This window comes from Podarcis gaigeae (genome assembly GCF_964106915.1).
Source record: "Podarcis gaigeae genome assembly, chromosome: 2".
Classification (NCBI taxonomy): Eukaryota; Metazoa; Chordata; class Lepidosauria; order Squamata; family Lacertidae; genus Podarcis; species Podarcis gaigeae.
The window spans coordinates 32,823,485-32,845,063 of record NC_139679.1 but is presented as its reverse complement, the minus strand read 5'-3'; the positions used below and the strand labels follow the sequence as shown (position 1 = coordinate 32,845,063).

The 21,579-nt window shown below is 47.8% G+C and overlaps 1 protein-coding gene and 1 long non-coding RNA gene across 2 annotated transcripts; one reads left to right on the top strand and one right to left on the bottom strand.

Annotated features, from left to right (window-relative positions):
- Positions 1 to 12: 12 nt before the first annotated feature.
- On the top strand, positions 13 to 19,855 carry ARHGDIA (Rho GDP dissociation inhibitor alpha). Its single transcript, XM_083726144.1, has 6 exons — positions 13 to 163; positions 15,717 to 15,921; positions 16,882 to 16,965; positions 17,643 to 17,719; positions 17,839 to 17,902; positions 18,242 to 19,855. The coding sequence occupies exons 2-6, from the start codon at positions 15,732 to 15,734 to the stop codon at positions 18,439 to 18,441; spliced, it is 615 nt and encodes a 204-aa protein (XP_083582270.1). The 5' UTR covers positions 13 to 163; positions 15,717 to 15,731; the 3' UTR covers positions 18,442 to 19,855.
- Positions 9,840 to 13,705, bottom strand: LOC310838615. The gene is made up of 2 exons (XR_014561082.1): positions 13,248 to 13,705; positions 9,840 to 11,541 (listed from the first exon to the last, which is right to left on the bottom strand). It is a non-coding gene; the product is annotated as an uncharacterized lncRNA (long non-coding RNA).
- Positions 19,856 to 21,579: the final 1,724 nt, after the last annotated feature.

Genomic DNA, 21,579 nt, shown 5'->3' with positions numbered 1-21,579 from the left:
GGCAGCCGGGATAGCCTGCCTGCCGGTGGAAGGAAGTGACGCCAAGGGAGCATCGCGGAAGTGTGGGGGCGGGGGCGCGCGCGCGGGGTGGATCTGGGCGGTGGCGGGCGGCGTTTGTCACCGGTGGCGGCAGAAATAGTGGGAGCAGCGGCACCGGCGCAAGGTAGAGGCCGGCACTGGGCAAGGGGGCTGCGGCTGAGGTCGGGACTTCTGGGGTTGTTGACGGGCTGCTGCTGCAGTGCATGGGAGCCTCCTTTTCTCCCGAATTTCCCCCCCGCCCCATCCGGCTTCTTCACCCCACCCTCCTTTCGCTTTGGCGATGATGGTTGCCCGCCGTTTCTGCTCGCCGTCGCCTCTCCGGGGCAGTTTTTTTTCCCCTTCCGCCCTAGTGGGAGTCGCACCCCTCAGGGCCGGTTTGCGTTATGAATGGGCGACCTCTGCGCGCTCCCGTTAATATCTCGGTTGGCGTGCCGTCCATTGAGCTCTGCAGCTGACTTCCTCTCCTCCTTATTCTGCTATCACTTAGATCAAGTTAAATTTATTTCCATCGCTTAATAGTCTCCCGTGCCTGTTAGTGCTGCCATGAAGGCACCTGCTGGCATAGGGTGCGGGAGGGAATAAACCTCCCTTTCTGATTGCTAATCCTGGATCTTTTTTTACTCTGTTCATACCCAGATTTCTTGTTCCTGCCCAGATTTCTTGTTCCTGCCTTCCTTTATAATAAGTGACCAGTTCCCATTATAAACTGCTTTTGTTTCTTTGTCTGTTTTGTTGGAATAGGCGTAAAGTGTATCTCTACCTGCTCTATAGCTGCTTGGGTAGGCGTTGCTGGCCTTCACAACTTCCTGGTCTTTCTTCCATAGGAGCTCTTATTTTTTCCTCAGCAATTTCCTTCAAGTCAAGCCTGCAGCAAGTGTGTGTTAATGTTATTTTTCTAAGTGCCTGCTCTGTGTATCATGACATGAAATTTCACACAAGGCCTTTGAGAAAGTTGCTGTATGAGAGAGTATGGTTGAGCTTGAGTATGGCTCAAGGCTTTATTTGAGCCAAAACTTGGCATTTTGACACTAGTTTCCCCCCTGGAGTAAGGGGGGGGGCCTCAATGTTGTACAGAGAGTACCATTTCATCCATGACTGAGTTGATATATTTCTGTTTCTAGGTTTAGCACAGAGGAAGCCAGTGTGGTGCTATCCAGGTGTTGTTGGACTCCTGTTATCCCTGGCCATGCTGCTTAGGGCTGATGGGAGTTCTAGCTCAGCAGTCTTAATGTGAACACTCTACAGGCTTGAAGAGCATCTCTCCTTTTTATATTAAGCCCTGGTGTGGGTGATCGTTCATACTGCAATCACTAAAGAAGGTCACTACTCAAATGGTTTTATTAACAAAACCTTTATTTGAGCCTGTTCTCTCCATGGTATATGCTTCATGTTGGCTCTGCTTATAGAACCTTACAAAGGGTTGGATTGAAACATTGGGACTAATTGCCTGCACATTGAGATGTGGATGAAATGCCTATCCTGTGGACCAACAGCATGCTATGCAGCTAATGTTAATTCCATAGCAAAATGTGATTGATAATAGGGTACGTATTTATGGCAGCATGATCATATTTGTGGCTAAAAGTCACTGGATGCAGAGGATTAATTTGACCACTATACATTTGTGGGGCTTTGTTGCCATAGGTAGGGCTGTATCACTTTTTTGGCATTGAATTAATGACACTGATAAAATGTTTTCAGGGTAAAATGGCTGATCTATTCTTCTAGCAGTCTTTTGGAAAGACCTAGAGATGCTGGATGGGCACCCACAGACCTGGACTCTGTTGTTACGGAGTGTTCTGTTGTCTAAGCGTCCACTAGTAACAGAAGTGTTGAGAGTGGGAGACACAATGTTATCTGCACAAGTTAGTCATACCTTATCTGTAAGGTGTGTGTGTAAATCTAGTGCCAACTTCTCAGTCCTGCAAACAGTTATAAGAATATAAATTACAAAAAAGGCTGTAAAACAATATTCCTTCTAACAGTAATTCTATGTCTGTAATGGCTTAGATGCAACATGTATTTTGTCTGCATCCTTTCTGAGAGTGCACTAAATCTTAGCTACATTTCCTGAATCAGCATGGTTGCACAGTAGGCTTCCTCTTATAGGCAGCAACTAATCAGCCAAGATTTGGTTTAGGATGGGGACCTTTTTGGCTCTACAGGCCACATTTCACAGTCACAAATGATGTCTGAAGAACTAAGAGGCAGCAAGGTGATGCTAAAAGCCAGGTTCCCTTCCTACTTCATTTCAGCAGCTTATTTCACCGCAAACCAATGTTAGAAGATGATCCTTCTTTGTGCAGGGGTTCCAATTCCTGACAACCAGCTGGTTGTTGGGCACTTCAGAAGCTGCTTAAGCAGGCTATGACAAGACCTCACCCTTTTGGCTAAGCCCTGTCTCTACTCATGTGGGGTAAGGTAGATGATAAGAGTGGCTTGCCCAAGGTGGCCTCACTGTCCAAATGGGGAAGCCCAGAATGCCAAGATTGGCCCCTGGGTCAGAGGGTCCGGGGGGACTGAAATCTGGTCAGTCTTGATGCTCAGGGAATCACATCAGGAATATGCTGGAAGCATTATCCTTGATGTAGCCATTCTGTATGAAAAAACTTAGCAAGGAAGATGACTCTCTTCTGCTTTAGGGAAGGTAAGTCCCGTCCCCCCCCCCATTGGCAGGCTGTGGGTGAAATAAAGGAATTGTAATTAAGGATGTCAGTGACTACAGTCAAGCAGTGATTAATGGATCTTTGATAAGTGATCTAGCTGCCAGTGTGCTACAGGTTATCCAGTCTATCTACCTACTTTACTCTGGATTGCTTCAGCTGCTTTGCAAATCTTGTGGCGCTATTCAGTAAGGGATCCTGCTAGCTTAGTCTTCACTTTCTCAGTTCCAGCACTCCGAGCTCAGCTAACACACAACTCTGACCTTTCAACACCAGTGATCTACTGGCTTTGGGCTTCCTAATGTTTTAGGTTGGCACTGTAGCAGTACCAGTAAAAGCCAGGACTCCTGTCATGCCTTTACTCTGGTCAATATTTGCTGCTCTGTTTCCATGGTGAGTGCTTGTGTATGCTGCAGCTTAGCAAACTTGTACTATCAGCTAACACATCATTGGCAAATGAACGTTGCACAGCGGGTAAATGTGCCTAATTCTCCACCAGTATGAGAACTTCAGAGCACTCAAGCAAAGCTCACCAATGCTTGGAGGTTATGATATGCTAGTTTGTGAAAGAGTTCTGTATCAGGATTTAAAGGCTGCGAATGTTTTAGCAACAAAGTCTTTTCAATTCTGTACAAAATGTTAACAGATGTGGTCAAAACCAGCAAGAGTTACATGATCTGGCAATCAATGGCTTTCTGCATCCCCTGGCTCAATTGTGCATGTTAAAAGGATAAATCCAAACTCCCCACTGATCCCTTTCTCCCTCACTGCAGCAGAGTGCATTAGCTCTAAGGCTAATGGGATCTCCAGTTCGTTCAGATGGAACCTTCTGCCAAAGTGAATTAGTGGCTCAGCCTTGGGGACCATTCGTGTGAGGAGCTTCTGTTCTTGCCTCTCATCAGCAGCAAATTTCCCTGGTGGCAAAACCCTGTGTCTTCCCTGCAGTGCTGAATGTTCCTCTGTCTGTCTGGCAGCCTGATTAATGATGTGGATTGTGCTTTCTTGGAAGACCTTGAGTCTTTGCTTCTCTGGGCCCCCCTTCTTCCCTTTAGAAACCTCCAAAGGGTGAAAAGGCTGGATGAGTAGTGAGGGTCTGTCAGTAAAAGAAACTGGGAGCAGTGCCGGCAAGCAGTACGGCTGGGCAGTTGCAAACAAGCTGCCCTGCTGCTCCTGAAAGATGTTAGCTGTATAATAGAGCCCAATGCATTAGTTTTGACCCTTTCTTACTAAAGATTGCTTACACATTTACTTTCCTCTGTACAGTATAGTGATTTTATGCCATGAATGAAAGTGTGTGTGAAGCAGGTTTCCCCTCCCTGAACCATTGTATTGACCCATTGTCTGACCAGTGGGTGGCATGAAACAGACTGATATAGCCAGTGTTTTATTGGTCAGTCTGTGCTGACCAAGGAATGAGATGGTCATTTTAATGCTGCAGAGAATATATAGAGCCATTTGCTGTGAGAGCAATTGGGAATTGGACCATACGGATGTAGTTAAGTACCCTAATCACTTGAGGGCAGGCAAGCTTTTCTGTGTTAGTAATTGGCTGTTTTTAATCTCAGATACTTTTAGGTGTTGCCTGAAATCTTCAGATGCAAAATTGGCTCAGATTATTATACCCCTCTGAGTTAATCATGTCAACATGATAGTGGCTCTCAAATTCAGGTGCTTGAGGATGCCAGCTTGCTCTAGAGCTATATTTAGGTCTAGAGGTGCTCCAGTTCCTAGATAATTTGTCAGTTCTATATTAGTACGGGAAGTGCTCTAAATAGTCCTTGAAGCTGCAGTGCTAGTTAATTCCCCTTTTCCTGACCCATCTTCTCTTCCTAGGTTTGCACACTTTCCAGTTCAGATAGGACACAAATATAGTGTTAAAATAACCCCCCTTCTTTTTTTTTGCTCTTTTCATCTTTAATTTCCTGTTTCTTCTAGATGGCATAGAATAATTTTCCAAAAATAAGTGTATGTAGTTCATGTGGAAAACATGAACTAATTTTGAAATGATGCACTCATAACTTTGACCTAAACTCTGTTAGCACTACATGGTCTAGGGTAGGCTATGCATGCATGTATGAACAAATTGTTCCAATGTATCTGAATATTATTGTGGTCTGTTGGTGATCCTTAACATATTTAATGTGCTGATATGACTGTTAAAACAATGGAATACCCAACAAGAGGGGTAACTGAGTTTGTTTAATCTGTGTTAAAGCAAAAGCAAAACCTTTTGGTGCTTTAAACACTAATGAATTCATTTCGGCTTTTGCTTTCATGCCAAATTCCATGATTTGCATGTATCTGCAAGCTTACAGGCATCGCCCTGCCCATGCTCTCTGCTGTAGAAGATTTAAGGTTGTACAAAGGGTTCTAATACTAAGCTTGTTGCATATGATTCTGTGGTTTGATAATGGAAAGATCTAGTAGTATAGACAGGGTGAATGCAGGGGAAGCTAAACAAAGCTTGCTGTAGTTAAACATAGATGCTCGCATTTCAGTTTATGTATGTGGCTTTTCGCTCATGTGACTTGCACCTAGCTATTTGCTGGAATCAAAAGCAGTAGTGAGGAATTGATGGTCCTTCAAGTCTTGTTGGATGCCAACACCCATTAGCCCCAGGCAGCATGCTCAGTGGTTAAACGTGATGGGAGTTGTTGTCCACCAATGTCTTGAGGACCACAGGTTCCCTAGTTCTGCTTTAGAATGGTAAAAAACTCTTGGCCTTGCTGTACCAGCCTAACCCTGGCAGTCCTTTGGAGCAAAAGTTACTTTACTGTGATTTTGAACAACACTGCGTGATTTCCATGGGAGTCTCCCCCACCCACCCACCCAAAATTCGTTCTCTCTGCCGCTTAAGATACTGTGGCGCCAATCTTGCAAGAGTTTGTGCCACTGTTCCCCTCTGCTGTGCTTGGAAAAACTGGAAAGTCTAACTTGAATGGCTATTTCTGGTATCGGGCACAGCCATTGCGGCAGATTTCATGAGCAAAGGGCCTGAGAGCATGATTAAAAGCAAATCTGCTGGTGTTGCTTTGACTGCCACCTGGAAATGGCGATAAAGGGCCTTTGTTCCCTCTAGGCGGTCTTTATCCTGCTGACCCTTAGAAAACTGCTCCCTTCCTCCAAGGAAGGGGCTTAAGAGGCTGGTTAGAAAGTGGCCTTCCTCTTTGATTGGAAGCTGCTCCTCTTAATGCAGGCAGGGATTTTGGAACCTGATGTGAAGGGAAGCTGCACCCTGGCAAGGGCCTATGAGCTTGCCCTCCCCCCTCAAAGCCTTCTCTGTTATACTACAATTGCATGGCCCCTTTGCCTGCAGCAAATCTGCACGTACTGGTAGCGAAGTCTGCTTTCTAGGACTGCATAGTGCCTTGTGTGTGGTGGGGCCAGGCTGTGGTGTCTGCCTTCCCTGGAAGTCCTGGCAGTTGAAAAGGCTTTCCAGCCTCATATCGACAGAAGTCTTTAGAGGATTAACGTTCTGGCCTGGGGCAGGGAGACAGGGGTGGCAAAGTGTCGTCATATTCTGTGCCGCTGCTGGGCTTGCACTGCTTTGTGAATGGTGAATCATGCAGTCCAGTTCTGACAGCTCCTGTCTGACTCTTTTCTCTCCCCCCTCCCATTTAAATTTATTTTTATTAAAGATTTGCCTTTCTTACAAATCAGTTACATTTGTTGTGAGACAATTGTGTTGAGTACAGTATAAGGTTGGGGGAGAAGAGGGGTGGGGTGGTGAGGCTTGTATTCTTTTATATAGTGTAGGTGTGGTGTTTTGTGTCAGCGTCAACTGGGTAGGTTCTTTTTTTATTTGTTTATTACATTTCCTTGGTAGTGAGAGGTATTGGGGGGCAGGGTGTGGTTGGTGGCTATGGTTGGCTGCAGTGGGGTTTGTTTGCATTTGTGAGGTGGGGAGAGGGCTTGTTGGGCTGTGTACGTGATAAAGGGGAGCCATACTGGGGTGAAGGCATCCTGGCTGACTGACCGAACTCAAAGGGTGCTCATCAATGGTTCCTCTTCATCCTGGAGAAGAGTGACTAGTGGGGTGCCACAGGGTTCTGTCTTGGGCCCGGTCTTATTCAACATCTTTATCAATGACTTGGATGATGGACTCAAGGGCATCCTGATCAAATTTGCAGATGACACCAAACTGGGAGGGGTGGCTAACACCCCAGAGGACAGGATCACACTTCAAAACAACCTTGACAGATTAGAGAACTGGGCCAAAACAAACAAGATGAATTTTAACAGGGAGAAATGTAAAGTATTGCACTTGGGCAAAAAAAATGAGAGGCACAAATACAAGATGGGTGACACCTGGCTTGAGAGCAGTACATGTGAAAAGGATCTAGGAGTCTTGGTTGACCACAAGCTTGACATGAGCCAACAGTGTGATGCGGCAGCTAAAAAAGCCAATGCAATTCTGGGCTGCATCAATAGGAGTATAGCATCTAGATCAAGGGAAGTAATAGTGCCACTATATTCTGCTCTGGTCAGACCTCACCTGGAGTACTGTGTCCAGTTCTGGGCACCACAGTTCAAGAAGGACACTGACAAACTGGAACGTGTCCAGAGGAGGGCAACCAAAATGGTCAAAGGCCTGGAAACGATGCTTTATGAGGAACGGCTAAGGGAGCTGGGCATGTTTAGCCTGGAGAAGAGGAGGTTAAGGGGTGATATGATAGCCATGTTCAAATATATAAAAGGATGTCACATAGAGGAGGGAGAAAGGTTGTTTTCTGCTGCTCCAGAGAAGCGGACACGGAGCAATGGTTCCAAACTACAAGAAAAAAGATTCCACCTAAACATTAGGAAGAACTTCCTGACAGTGAGAGCTGTTCGACAGTGGAATCTGCTGCCAAGGAGTGTGGTGGAGTCTCCTTCTTTGGAGGTCTTTAAGCAGAGGCTTGATGACCATATGTCAGGAGTACTCTGATGGTGTTTCCTGCTTGGCAGGGGGTTGGACTCGATGGCCCTTGTGGTCTCTTCCAACTCTATGATTCTATGATTCTTCTATTTGTCCCTGTGTCAGCTTCAGTTTTTCGGTTAGCTTTTCTAGTAAGGCCTTTTCTCATACAATTTGATACCATTGGTCCATGTTTACTCCAGACAGGTCTCTCCAGTGTCTGGCTATGAGGCTTCTGGCTGCTGAGAGTAATTTAGGATATAAGCTCTGTATGTGAGTGGTCATTATGATCTTGGAAGATGTTCAGTAGCGCCAGTTCTGGGGTGCGTTCTAATACCTGTTTAGTTATTTTGCCTATCTCTTGTAGGACTGCTGTCCAGAAGGGTTGGATTTTAGGGCATTCCCACCACATGTGGAGGTATGTGCCTGTGGAGGTGCAACCTCTCCAATATCTTGGTGAGGTTCCTGGGCGTATCAGCAGCAGTTTCTGTGGTGTTAAGTACTACCTGTAGGTGAGTTTCAGAGTGAGTTCCCTTCTTTTGGCTGACACGGATTTAAAGGGAGGTTTAGACCACATTCTAGTCTATTGGGTGGAGTTAATTTCATAGCCTGTCATGCTCCCATTGCTCTTTGATTGCGTTAAGGGAGTTTGTGGGATTTTGGAGCAGTATTTTGTATATTGTGAATACCATCCCTTTGCCATGTCCCTCTGCTGCCAGGAGAAGGTTTTTGAAGGTGATCAAGGGCCTAGTCACTGCTGATTTTACTGCTGGATTGTTTAAGAAGGCATGTATTTGATGGTGTGGTAGCCAAGGTATTTCCGTGTCCCCTAGTTTGGCTTGTATTTCTTTTTTTGGTATGGATTTGTCGTTTTCATAGAAGTCTTTTAGACAGTGCCAGGTTTTTATCTGGAGGTTTTGTGCTGCGTGTTGTAATATGTGGGTGATGGGCCAGGGAGGTTAAGGGGGACTGGGATAGTTTGCCTACTTTTTTCTTCTGTGTGAACCTGTGTTGTGGGGATTTTCTTCAGTTTGTTTTGGAGAAATGGGTATGCTGTTGTGGGGATGTTTTCGATGGTGTCTCTCTCCAAGTGGACCCATTGTCTGCCTGACTCTTTTCTGTAGTGCAGCCTTGCATTAATTGGGTAGTCATAGGCAACAAGGAATTGCATGCAGGCAAGTGAATGGGAGAGTCACAACATCCCTCTTCTGTGCCCATCACAAAAGCCCCTTGGACTGCCAGAGGAGGGAAGACACCAACACGCTATTAACATTTTTTTGTAGGCTTGTGGATTTATTAACAAGGTTACTTCTGTGTGTATTGCCCCGATCCCTGTATTTCATAATTGCTGCTATTGCTATGTACCTCACTTAGTTTTCTGGGGTGCATAAAAGATGGCGAGGTTCCAGGATTGGAGGTGGGGTGTGGCTGTGTTTGTGTATGGCAGGGAATTTTTCATGAGACTGCACATGAATCCTACTAGCTGCTTTTAACGGGGTTGGGGTGGAAGCAGGGACAACAGTGAGCCTAGCACCACAACTTGGAACTGCGTGGGTGGTATAATAGGTACTTCTGATAGTCTCTCTCTCTCCCCCCCCCCAATAAATTGCTTCTTGGCAGCCTTTAGGGGAAAAGAAGTGGGATGTAGGCAGAAGCCTGTAAGTGGGCCTAACCCACATAGGAAAGCAGCTGAGCTGTGCCAGTGGTAGCAGCTCTTCAGTAACGTCTAAGGCATGTGGTCACACCCTTGGGGAGCGAGCCAGCTTCCTGATTGGAAGGGGAGGGGCATTTCTGCTTTCCAGTGGTAGGGCAGGGCTGCATCATTTTACACTTCCAGTCCTGACAGCGAATCTCTGTGCCTTAAAGGGGCACTCCAGCTGGAGCGCGGAAAATGCTGCTGCTCGCTTGAGGACCCTGTGTGCACACAAGAAAACAACTCCCAAGGCGGGGGCAGACAACTGCCCTTCCCCGGTATACAGTGGTACCACCTCAGGTTAAGAACGTAATTCGTTCTGGAGGTCTGTTATTAACCTGAAACTGTTCTTAACCCGAAGCACCACTTTAGCTAATGGGGCCTCCCGTTGTTGCATGATTTCTGTTCTCATCCTGAAGCAAAGTTCTTAACCCGAGGTAATATTTCTGGGTTAGCGGAGTCTGTAACCTGAAGCATATGTAACCTGAGGTACCACTGTAGTTTTACCTACACCTTTTATTCCAAGAAAGGTCTCCCTCAGTTCCTGGAATTTTTTTGAAGTATGTTTTGCAGTTCTATGATACAAGGAGGGACAGGGGCAATTTGGGTTGGTGTTCCTCCTCTGGAAGATAACTGCCCCAGGTCATTTCCCATTCCTTAGCCTTGGTTATTATGAACAGTGTTCAAAATTAGACAGGCTCCGGGTGCATTTTGTAACCTTGGTTTAAGGAGCCACTTGGTGCCTAGCTTATATATCTGAGTTTCTAACACAGCTTCTGAAGTGGGGCATACCTAGTTGCTCATTTCAACATAGTTGTCTTGGCTTAGGAACGTGTTGGCCAATGCCTTGCTACTGAATATTTATGAAGAAGGCTGTTTGTATTGGCTGCCTGGTATCTTGGAAATCTCTGCCTTTTGACTCTCTCTCTCCCTCCCCTGTGAAAGGTGAGGGATCAGTGTGTTTGTTCAGTCAACTTTAAATCGTAGTAGTAGTTAACACTGCTCTAGTAAAAAGATTGAAGCCCTGCCCTTTCACGACACACGTATCTCAGCAAATGTCAGTGTTTATGAGAAGTCTGGAGCACTTGTTTGTGTCCATGTAATACCTAGCCTCCCTAAATCAGTACTTGCGCCTTTTCAAGTACTTAGGTAGAACAACCACATCAGTCTCTTTGAAAGAAGCTTAAATCGAGGAAACTTGCTATGGAGAAGCAAGCGTTTCTTTATACTGAAGACATATAGTCACGGAGGCCACACCTGCACCATGCTAAACATATTTTATATGGCTTCTTCCAAAGAATCCTGGGAACCAGAGTTACAATTCCCAGAGTGGTTTAACAGCAAGTCCCTCTTCCCAGGGAGTTGTGAGTATTAGACCTCTGCAAAGGAGGAAAGCAGCTCTTAGCATCCTAAACAAACTGCAGTTCCCAGAGCCCTTTGTAGGAAGGACCAAATGTTAAGGTAGTGTAATCATACTTTATATGTCTGGTGCAGAAGTGGCCTATGTTACAAACATAGTTGAGTTTTCTGATGGATGCAGTTTGCCCTTTGGAGTGTTCCTTCCACGTCGGACTTCCCCTTTGAGAGTTACGCATGCTTGTGGATGGAAGCCACAGATCATCCTATGTGGTGTGTTGTACTTTCCCAGTTGATAGAGGATACAGTTTTGCACATTGAGCCATCTTTGTGGAGTTCTTCCTTCCAATAAAAAGTTGTTCCAGCTGTGCTGAGTCCTTGTTAGTTGATTGAAATCCTGGCATTTCTACTCTTGTTTAAAACAACAACAACCCATAAGCTTCATTTTCTAGAGAGGTAGCTGTGTTAATATCTGTTTCAGCAGGATAAGCAAGGAGACTTGTGGCCATTGTACAAAATTTGCCAGGTGCATTTTGCATCTGATTGTCGGCCACTTGCAACCAAGTGAAGATGCCTGAGTGACAGGATGGCGCTTGACATCACCATCTGGAGGTGCACACCTGGGGATCCTTGGATCTTGACTGTTTTCACATACTAATACCCCATCCTGTACAATTCTATTGGTTATATTTTATCTGCACAATCAGAATGAATTTCAGGAACCGAAATGTTTTCTCTACAACGTGAACAGGAGCAGTGAATGACATTATAGTTAATTTGTTGTAGATTGTCTTCACTTACCCTGCTCACAGTTGTGAATAATGTTCATATGTTATGAATGGTCCATGTCACCATTAAGAAAAAGAGGTAGGATTACGCCAATACAGTGGTGCCTCGCAAGACGAAATTAATTCGTTCCGCAAGTCTTTTCGTCTTGCGAGTTTTTCGTCTTGCGAAGCACGGTTTCCCATAGGAATGCATTAAAAATCAATTAATGAGTTCCTATGGAAACCGCCTTCAGACCAGGTCCGGGGACAGTCTGTCCCCCGACCTCTTCTGAAGGCCGGTGGGGGGCGAAAGTCTTTGCTCCCCCCCGCCTGCATTCCCGCGACAGCGGAGACTTCTCCGCTGTCCCGGGGCGGTCTTAAAATGCTGGCGGGCGGCAGCGAACCCTTCGCTGCCGTCCCCCAGCATTTTAAAAGCCCCTGGGACAGCGGAGACTTCCCGGGGCGATTTTAAAATGCTGGCGGGCAGCAGCGCTGCCGCCCGCCAGCATTTTAAGATCACCCCAGACAGCGGAGAAGTCCTCCGCTGTCCCGGGGTTTTTAAAATGCTGGTGGGCGGCAGCGAAGGCTTCGCGGGCAGCAGCGCTGCCGCCCGCCAGCATTTTAAGATCACCCCAGACAGCGGAGACTTCTCCGCTCCCGGGGCGATTTTAAAATGCTGGTGGGCGGCAGCGAAGGCTTCGCGGGCAGCAGCGCTGCCGCCCGCCAGCATTTTAAAATCGCCCCGGGAGCGGAGAAGTCTCCGCTGTCTGGGGTGATCTTAAAATGCTGGCGGGCGGCAGCGCTGCTGCCCGCGAAGCCTTCGCTGCCGCCCACCAGCATTTTAAAAACCCCGGGACAGCGGAGGACTTCTCCGCTGTCTGGGGTGATCTTAAAATGCTGGCGGGCGGCAGCGCTGCTGCCCGCGAAGCCTTCGCTGCCGCCCACCAGCATTTTAAAATCGCCCCGGGAGCGGAGAAGTCTCCGCTGTCTGGGGTGATCTTAAAATGCTGGCGGGCGGCAGCGCTGCTGCCCGCGAAGCCTTCGCTGCCGCCCACCAGCATTTTAAAAACCCCGGGACAGCGGAGGACTTCTCCGCTGTCTGGGGTGATCTTAAAATGCTGGCGGGCGGCAGCGCTGCTGCCCGCCAGCATTTTAAAATCGCCCCGGGACAGTGGAGGAATTATCCGCTATCCCGGGGCGATTTAAAAGCCCCCGGGAAGGCAGGCAGGCAGGGGGGACAAAGACTTTTGCCCCCCACCGGCCTTCAGAAGAGGTCCTGGACCTCTTCTGAAGGCGGGCGGGGGGCAAAAGTCTTTGTCCCCCCTGCCTGCCTTCCCGGGAGAGCGGAGAAACGCAGCGCTGCGTTTCTCCGCTCTCCCGGAAGGCAGGCAGGGGGGAGCAAAGACTTTTGTCCCCCGCCCGCCTTCAGAAGAGGTCCAGGACCTCTTCTGAAGGCCGGTGGGGGGCGAAAGTCTTTGCTCCCCCCCCCCCCCGCCGCCTGCCTTCAAAAGCCATCCGGGATAGCGGGAAGCGCTTCCCTGCTATCCCGGACTGCTTTTAAAATGCTGGCGGTGGGGAGCAAATCCTTTCGGCCCCCCCCGGCCTTCCTGGACCTCTTCTGAAGGCCGGGGGGGGGGGAAAGGCTTTGCTCCCCACCGCTAGCATTTAAAAGAGGTCCCCGGAGATTTCCCTATGGGCTTTCTTCTTGCGAAGCAAGCCCATAGGGAAATTCGTTTTGCGAAGCGCCTCCAAAACGGAAAACCCTTTCGTCTAGCGGGTTTTTCGTCTTGCGAGGCCTTCGTCTTGCGGGGCACCACTGTATATATCTGGACTGTCTCTAAATAAAGTGTTTTTCTTCTTGTAAGTTCACAAAGCTCCTAACCTAGCTCAAGAATGTAATCCGAACTAGCCAGATGTTTAACTAATAATCAATCACAGTCAGTCTGTCGTTTGAAAAATAAGACTTTAGAGCTGTCTTGTCCAAAAAATGTCAACTAGACATTCCGTTTTGGCAACTGTAACCTTGGTTTAAGGAGCCGTATGGCACCTAGCTTATATATTTTAGTTTCTAACACTGCTTGTTGCCAAGGTTAGAAAAATTATGACATTGTATTATGACATCATAAAACATCAATATATTGTAAGCCACATGAACAAATCCCTTCCAGAACTGCTGTCCTTTACCTGATTGAATAATTAGTGACAAAACATTTCTGTCCCCGTTTTCATTTGTTCACCATCAAATACAAGGGCAGAGAAATCTTCCTGAAAATTGAAATACAGTCGTACCTTGGAACAAAATCTGTTCTGGAAGTTGATTTCCAAAACGTTGGAAACCAAAGCGTGGCTTCTGTTTGGCTGCAGGAAGCTGTACTGGACGTTTGGGTTCCAAAGAACGTTCGCAAACCGGAACACTCCCTTTGGGTTTGTGGTGTTCAGGAGCCAAAACGTCCAAGTACCAAAGCGTTTGGGTATGACTGTACAGTTTTGATTGACTTTGGCATACTTTTGCCCAGTTTAAGATTTGCTGCTTCATCCAAGCCCTGCAGGTGCAGGCAAGGACTAAGTAAGGCAAGGACTCAAAGAGGACTAAGTAGCAAAAGCTGCTGTTGTTGAGGCAGTTCCTACAGCCAGGTGTCTGGTCTTTTAGTGGTCCTGAAATTTGGAGGTACACAAACTTTAGACCCCAGAGCACAGTTGGGGGCTGGGCTAGACTCGAGAGCCATATCTCAGTGGTGGAGAACATGCAAAAAGTCCCTGACTCATCTCCATAGCAGAGCTTGGGAAGACTGCAGGCTTAAAAACCCTGCAGAGCTGCTCCCAGTCAGTGTAGGCTGCCCTGAACTAGATAGGCCCAATGTCCGCTGCATTATAAGGCAGCTTTTTATGAGCAGAGAAGACCTTTGAAAGCTCACTGGGTTGGGGAGGGGAGTATATTGTTTTCTGCCTTGTTACCCAATAAGATTTCATAATAAAGTGCCAAAGGTTTTTTTTTTTTTAAGTGTTTAGCAGGATTCATCTGGCATCCTTATGCTCTTTTTCCCCCGTTTGTGATGCTTTGAGACAAAAGACCTGGCTTCACTTCAACTTATTGTTTGTCACAGCTCCTCAGGGCCTGGTCTTGCTCCCCCTTCACGCTATTCAAATGAGATTGTACTTTGGAAGCACAACAGGCCGTCCACAACTAATCAGTTTGGTTAGTGTGGAGTTTGTTCCAGGTTTCAAGTGCGCTCCACTCTCCCCTCATTGGGTCCTTTTAGCATCTGCGTAGTGGCTGTTGGCGTGATTTTAGCCCTTGTTCTGACCTCTGCATATTTATGCAAAGTGAATCCGAGGAGAGGCACAAGAGGAAGAAAATTGGTGGCAGCGGAACACCTACTTCCCCTGAACCACCATTTTTTATTATTATTTTAAAAAGACAAGCGGCCCGAGCTTGCTGGTTGCCAACAGCACAAAAGGAAAATTCCAAGGCCTTTGAAACCCTGTTGCTTGAGAACACCACCTCAGATCATTTCTAACCTTTCCAGGGAGCCCCCTGGGATGAGTTGCAACTTCAAAGGGCTTTTTGTAGCCTGTGGAGGAGTTGGGAGTGTCTGAACCGGGTTTTATAATGAGAGCAGGCTCCTTTAACCATGGTTACCGTAATAGCTTCCTATTCGCTGTCCTGAGAGAGCCTGGAGGAAACTTACCCCACCTCACTCCATGACTGCTCCCTCTGCCTGCCTGCCCACCCCAGCCAATAGCAGCAGCCACCTTCGCGGGCTTTGTTTAGCGTTGGCTTCATTTCTCTTTCAGGCGGGCAGCAGGTGCTGCCAACCCTAGCCTGCCTGCTGTGTGAGTTGGGGGGCCATTGGCTTATATGGGGCAGAATTTGGCTAATGGAGCTAGCATGCAGTGATAAAGACTAGGGTGGAGCAGCAAGCTTGTCACTCGGTTGATTCCCTTCCTTCCAGCTCCTGAGTGAGGTGGAACAGAGCATCTATCTGGCAATGAAGCTCTTTAACTTCAGCAGCAGGGGGCAAAGTGCAAAGGTTCACATCCTGTGGTGCCTCTTTTGAGGAGGAGGAGGGGAACATATCAGCTAGGAACCTCAGTCTCTGCTCCTTTAATTCCTTCAGGAATTCTGTGCACAAAGACAAAAATCTCAGAAAGTTAAAGGATTACAGCACCTGGGGAATTTCCTTGAGCTTTGGCAAGGGTTTTCCCCTTGCAGACATTGCAAGGGTTTCCAGCCAAGTTGCTGTAGCTAATGTGCTTGTTTGTGTCCCTTCCTTCTCTCCTCTCCCCCCCCCCCCCAATAGGTCATAGTTGCAGAAATGGCTGAACAAGAGCCTACCCCCGAACAGCTGGCCCAGATTGCAGCTGAAAATGAGGAGGACGAGCACTCTGTCAACTACAAGCCCCCTGCCCAGAAGAGCATCCAGGAGATTCAGGAACTGGACAAGGATGATGAGAGTTTACGCAAGTACAAGGAGGCCCTGTTGGGAAATGTTGCCATCGCTGTCGGTGAGTCCCTGGAGAACGTACTTGGGCCTACTGTGTGAGGGAAGCAGGCCTTCTGAAACCTGCCCCGTTTTCTCACACATGCATGCTTCTCCAAAAGTATTTGGCCCTCTTCCATTTGGATGTGGTGTGGAAACCATCTGGTCTAAGCCAAGAGCTGAGGTCCTGAGGAAAGAAGCTTGGGAGTTGCCCAGTCCTGAAATCCATGGTCTTGGAGGGGGGAATTGTCTCTGCAAACTGGAACTTTAGACTTTGAATAAACTCTACAGGTTTGTAAGCAGAACTAAGTCAGGAGTAAACTTGTGTAAGCCTTCTCTTTCTCTCTCTCTCTCTCTCTCTCTCTCTCTCTCTCTCTCTCTAACACACACACTGCTAATTAGTTTTTTGGGAGCACCTGAGATGATGGGGAATAAGTACTGGTAGGTGAGTAGGGGGTGAGAAACTATAAGGACCAGGGAACCAGAAGAGTTAAAGGCACAAAGCTTTCCTCTTAATCTCAGTTTTGGGATCCACTTGTGGCTTTCAGTACAGTCCAATTGTGAAGAGAACATTAAGTAAACTTATCTTAAAGTGAAGACACAAAGGGTTGTATCCAATGAAGTTGACCTGTTAGCACAAGGACTTTGGCCTGCATGATAAGACTTCCCTTCACTCTCCCCAAATTTGCTCAGCAGAGGTGGTGGTGGTGGTGGAAAACCCAGAATGGAGGTGCATGGGGAGAAAGGAGGGAGAACAAGCCCAATTGCACAGGCAGAGGTCCTTAATGGGAGAATTGAATTGGATACAACCCAAAGGCTCACCAGGTTGCAGGTTTGTTGACTGCTGCGTAGTACATTGGTGGATCCATACTTGCCATGCTTTTTTGCTTCTCTGCTCTGCAGCCCATGCCTGCAGCTATCAAATGAGATACTTAAGGGCTGGTCTGCTTACCCTCTGGTATTTATGCCTCAACTTCTCTTTCAGATCCCAGCACTCCAAACGTGGTGGTAACAAAACTGACTTTGGTCTGCGCTACTGCTCCTGGACCCTTGGAGTTGGACCTCACAGGTGAGTGGGTTAGGTCAGTCCTGTACAGGTAGGCTAATCTGGCTCACCATAGGATCTTTCAATCTCAATACATTGCATTCTCACTGCAGATAGCCAGCCCTATACAAACATCTACTACTACACAGAGTTTCGCCCTATAGCATTTGCTTTGCACCCAGTTTTGTAGAGAAGAGGTCATTGCCAGATCTGAGAGCCATTTGAAGAGAGTTTTCCCTGCACAGTTGCTGCTGTGATGTGGTTTAAGGCTTGTCTTGCCTATTACAGAATAGGCTTGTGTTAAAGTCATCTTAGGACTCAGCATTGATCCATGAAATAGACTAAATCTTAGTTTCAGAGCAGCCAAATTTATATTTCGCTGTTCAGACAGCCTACCGGTCCAGTGGTAGAGCAGTCTCCCAGCAAAGGCACATGCCTCATTTCACATCTGCACCTTTGCATTCTGGGAAAGGTCTGCCAGACTTTGGCTAGGAGAGAGTGCAGTTTGCAGAACTGGTGCCAATCCTAAGTAATCAAATGGACACATGTGGAGGAAAGGGATCTCGTAGGTAAACTGGTCCCAAGTTATTAAGGGCTTTATATGCTAATAGTACATAGAAATCAATCTGCTGCTCTTTGCTTTAAAACTCTCAGTGGAAAGTTTGCCTGTTTTTGATTCCTGCCTTCTCCTTGCTGTTCAGGTGACCTGGAGAGTTTCAAGAAGCAGTGCTTTGTGCTGAAGGAAGGTGTTGAATACCAGCTAAAAATCTCCTTTCGGGTGAGGTCTTTTGTCATATTGGTCAGCCTTCGGTTCGCTAAGCACATTGCTCTGGCCTTTAGGATTTTGTGTGTCAGAGAAAAGTGCATGTTGGCTGATGGAATTCTCTGTCTATTTAGGTGCACAAAGAGATTGTTTCGGGGTTGAAGTATATTCAGCACACATTCAGGAAAGGAGTAAAAAGTAAGTGTCAAGGAGTGGGGGGGGCAGTTGCAGTGGATCCCATACCTTTCATTTGCTTTTTATGGAGCAAAAAAAAAAAGGGGGGGTTCACAATGGTTTTTCAGAAGCGTTCTGTCAACTTTTAGTTTGAAACATTACCTCAATAAAACTGGAACTTGGTGTTTGAGCTGATACAGGGGATGTGTTGCTTCCGCTTGAATGCCAACCATGCAGCGAGTGATTCCAATGGCTTTGGAAGGCTGGCTCTTCCCTCTCCCCACAAAAACCCTTTGGAGAGTCATGGGTGTATTTCAGATATTCCGGTTCACGTATTGTGTCTTGTGTTTTTTCTCCTTCTAGTTGACAAGACTGACTACATGGTTGGGAGCTACGGGCCACGTGCCGAGGACTACGAGTTCCTGACCCCCATGGAGGAAGCCCCCAAGGGCATGCTGGCTCGGGGGAGCTACAACATCCGATCCAAATTTACAGACGACGACAAGACAGACCACCTTTCCTGGGAGTGGAACCTGAACATCAAGAAGGAGTGGAAGGATTAGCCCTTCCCTAGCCAAATCCTGAGAGTTGCTCAGACAGCGGCTACAGTAGAAAACCCCCCCACCCTGTACCAAAGTGCTGGCATTGGATACCCTTCCCCCTTCCCCATTCTTAAGCTCATCAGGAAGACCTTTTGGCTCAGCGCCCCACATATTTCCTCCCAATAATCACTGAAAGAAATTGACCAAACCTGCAGTGTCTGGCCCAAGCGCAGAGGTGGAAGTGCTCCCTCTCCTTTCTCTGGCCTCCCGATTACGAGGTCTGCTGCTTCTGACACACTTTGAATACATTTCAGGCAGGTGCTGAAGGGGAAGCAATATTCCTGCCTGCAGGGGAGAGGATTCGGAGGCACTCCTGTCTCTGGGTGATGGGCAAGGTGCTGAGGAATCGATTCCATGCAGAGCTGGGAACTGCCTGCTGCCCCCCCGTCCCCCCCCCAATTGTTTCCAGGCTCAATCATGTTCATGGCCTGCCCCTTCTCCTCCGGAGACATGGGTCGGCTTTCCATTTGTGATGGTTTCCTGTAACCATGATGCCTTAATGTGTGTAACATACATCCTCCAGGGAGGGCCCCCCCCGACCTTGTTACACTTTTTATATGTGCTCCTGTCCCCCAACACATACCCCTCCCTCCTCCTGATTTTGCATCTTCTGGCCAGACCATCCCCCTGCTGAGGCTGATGTCTCAAGGGCTTAAGCTGCTACCCCTTACAGGCTCCCTGTGGCCAGAGAAGTGCTTGCTTCTAGCTAGGGAGGTGGGGCCTGTTGGTGGGCGTGGAAGTTACGAGTGCCACTGTCATCTCCATCTTAGTTCTGTCACACCTAAACTGGCTGCAAAGCCCTGCAGTCCCAGGGCAGTCCCTGGGTTTCAGGGCTGGAAGAAGGATTGGCCCAGCTCAGCTGCTCCTCACCTGATCCGAACAAAAGAGCTTGCTATGGACAAATATTCGAGAGCAGTGAATGCCTTATGTATCTGTTCTGCCTTTGAAATCATGTGCCTGGCCTGTCAGTATTTATTATTGCCTTGATTAGATGCTTCTCCTCATGATGCCCGGACAGCCCTGCTCCCCTCCCCAGTAGAAACCCCACTGGCGTGGAAAGAGGAGGCCTCGCAGGGCCTGCTCTCTGTTTTGTCAGGTGGGCACGTTCCAGCTCAGCAGCCCAACTCAGCGGGGCTATTGCGAGTCCCAAACTTGTGTTAGAACTGGGACCAAGCGTGTGTGTGCGCGGTTCTCTTTCATAGCTACGTCTCTGCCCCCGACTCCTCTTCCCCACTCCGTCCCTTGCAGGAATTTTTTTTTTTTTTGGTTAAATTGATTTGATGTGTTTTTGTCTGTAAATCTAAAGATCTGGAGTAACAGATTTGGAATCATCAGCTTCCCCTTTTCTGACGGTAAAATAAAATCTTGAAACTGACATGGTTTTCGCCTCCTCGTCGAAGTTCTTCCAAGTTTGCTGTGAGCAGTGGGTGTGTGGTAGGGGGAAATGGGGCTCAAACATCCAAGGCCTCCAGATGTTGCTGGACTACAACACCCATCCGTCCCTGACCCTTGCTTAATGCTGGCTGGACTGATGGGAGCAGGGAGTTCAACAACATTTAAGGGCCACTAGCATCCTGTCCCTGACTCAACAGGGAAGAATTGCCAAGTGGTGGCTTAGGAAATTCAGCTTTTGCAGTGATACCATTTATTGATAGCACATTCTCAAACGTGTGAAGGGGAAATGTCTTGGGAATCTACATTTCACTTGGGACTCTTTCCCAACAATCCATAGATGAATACCTTATATGCCAAAGGGATTTCTCTCTGATTCCCACCCTTGACACTTTTTGAGACTGAGGATCGCTGTTAGAACCATCTGCAAGGAGACTGATTGGAACAGCTCCTTGCAGCTTGACCTGTGAGCATTCATGCCATCACCATCTGATGCCAGGAATACCTGCTGCTAGTGTAAGGACCCCTGACCATTAGGTCCAGTCGTGACCGACTCTGGGGTTGCGGCGCTCATCTCGCTTTATTGGCCAAGGGAGCCGGCATACAGCTTCCGGGTCATGTGGCCAGCATGACTAAGCCGCTTCTGGCGAACCAGAGCAGTGCACGGAAACGCCGTTTACCTTCCTGCCGGAGCGGTACCTATTTATCTACTAGCACTTTGAGGTGCTTTCGAACTGCTAGGTTGGCAGAAGCAGGGACCAAACAATGGGAGCTCACCCCGTTGCAGGGATTCGAACCGACGACCTTCTGATCGGCAAGTCCTAGGCTCTGTGGCTTAACCCACAGCGCCACCCGCATCCCTTTTGCTGCTAGTGTAGAAGCTGCTGATTTTCCATGCCATACAGGGGGGCTCTGCTGAGTTTTTCTACCGTGTAATGATGCAAATGGCCAACTTCTCAAATCCAATGGGTGGGTGGCTGTGTGTTGTGCATGTGGGGTGGCCATAGCCACTGCTGGCATGCAGGACCTGGAGGGTGGACTGCGAGCGAATGTAGCCTTTCAGCCTAAATAAGGTAGCCTGATCCTGTTGTTCACTTCATGGCTGCTATGTGGAGACTGTTTTCAAGTCCTGGAGCTGGTGTATGGATGAGGGAAGGGGGCAGTTCAGGCAAAGCATCCTCAGCAGCACCACTTAAGAGAAAGCTGGAATAGGTAAACGCAAATGCTGTCTCTGTACAACACAAGGGGACTAAAAAGTCAGGCTGAAGCTCCACTGAGCCTTACCCAGAAGTTGCTGTCTCTGCAGAAGTCTACAAGTAGGCCATTAATGGAGCGGACTACCCTGCTTTTTGCCTCCTAGCAGCTGTTTTACTGCCTTTGAACCTGACCTGTGGTGCCTGTGGACATTGTCTTCCATGAATGCCGGGTGCTGGACACACTGAGGAAAACAGGTTTCCAACATTCCCTGCTTGCAGTTTTCTCAGAGACATCTGAATGTCCGTCTGTATGAGCTAGATGGGCCACTCTGTATAACACAGCTTCCTATGTCTAGCATTAGGGGAATGAATGTGGTTTAGTGGGAGAGCATCTCCGTCACATGCAGAAAGTGCCAGGTTCAAAGCCCTGGAATCTCCAGGTAGCCATGGGAAAGATTCCCATCTGAAATTCTGGAGAGATGATGATGTTGATACCCCACCCATCTGGCTG

Coding starts and splice junctions, on each gene's coding strand:
- ARHGDIA (XM_083726144.1), top strand. CDS start 15,732: ATGGCTGAACAAGAGCCTACCCCCGAACAGCTGGCCCAGATTGCAGCT. Junction 16,966..17,642: donor CTTGGAGTTGGACCTCACAG/GTGAGTGGGTTA, acceptor CTTGCTGTTCAG/GTGACCTGGAGAGTTTCAAG. Junction 17,720..17,838: donor AGCTAAAAATCTCCTTTCGG/GTGAGGTCTTTT, acceptor CTGTCTATTTAG/GTGCACAAAGAGATTGTTTC.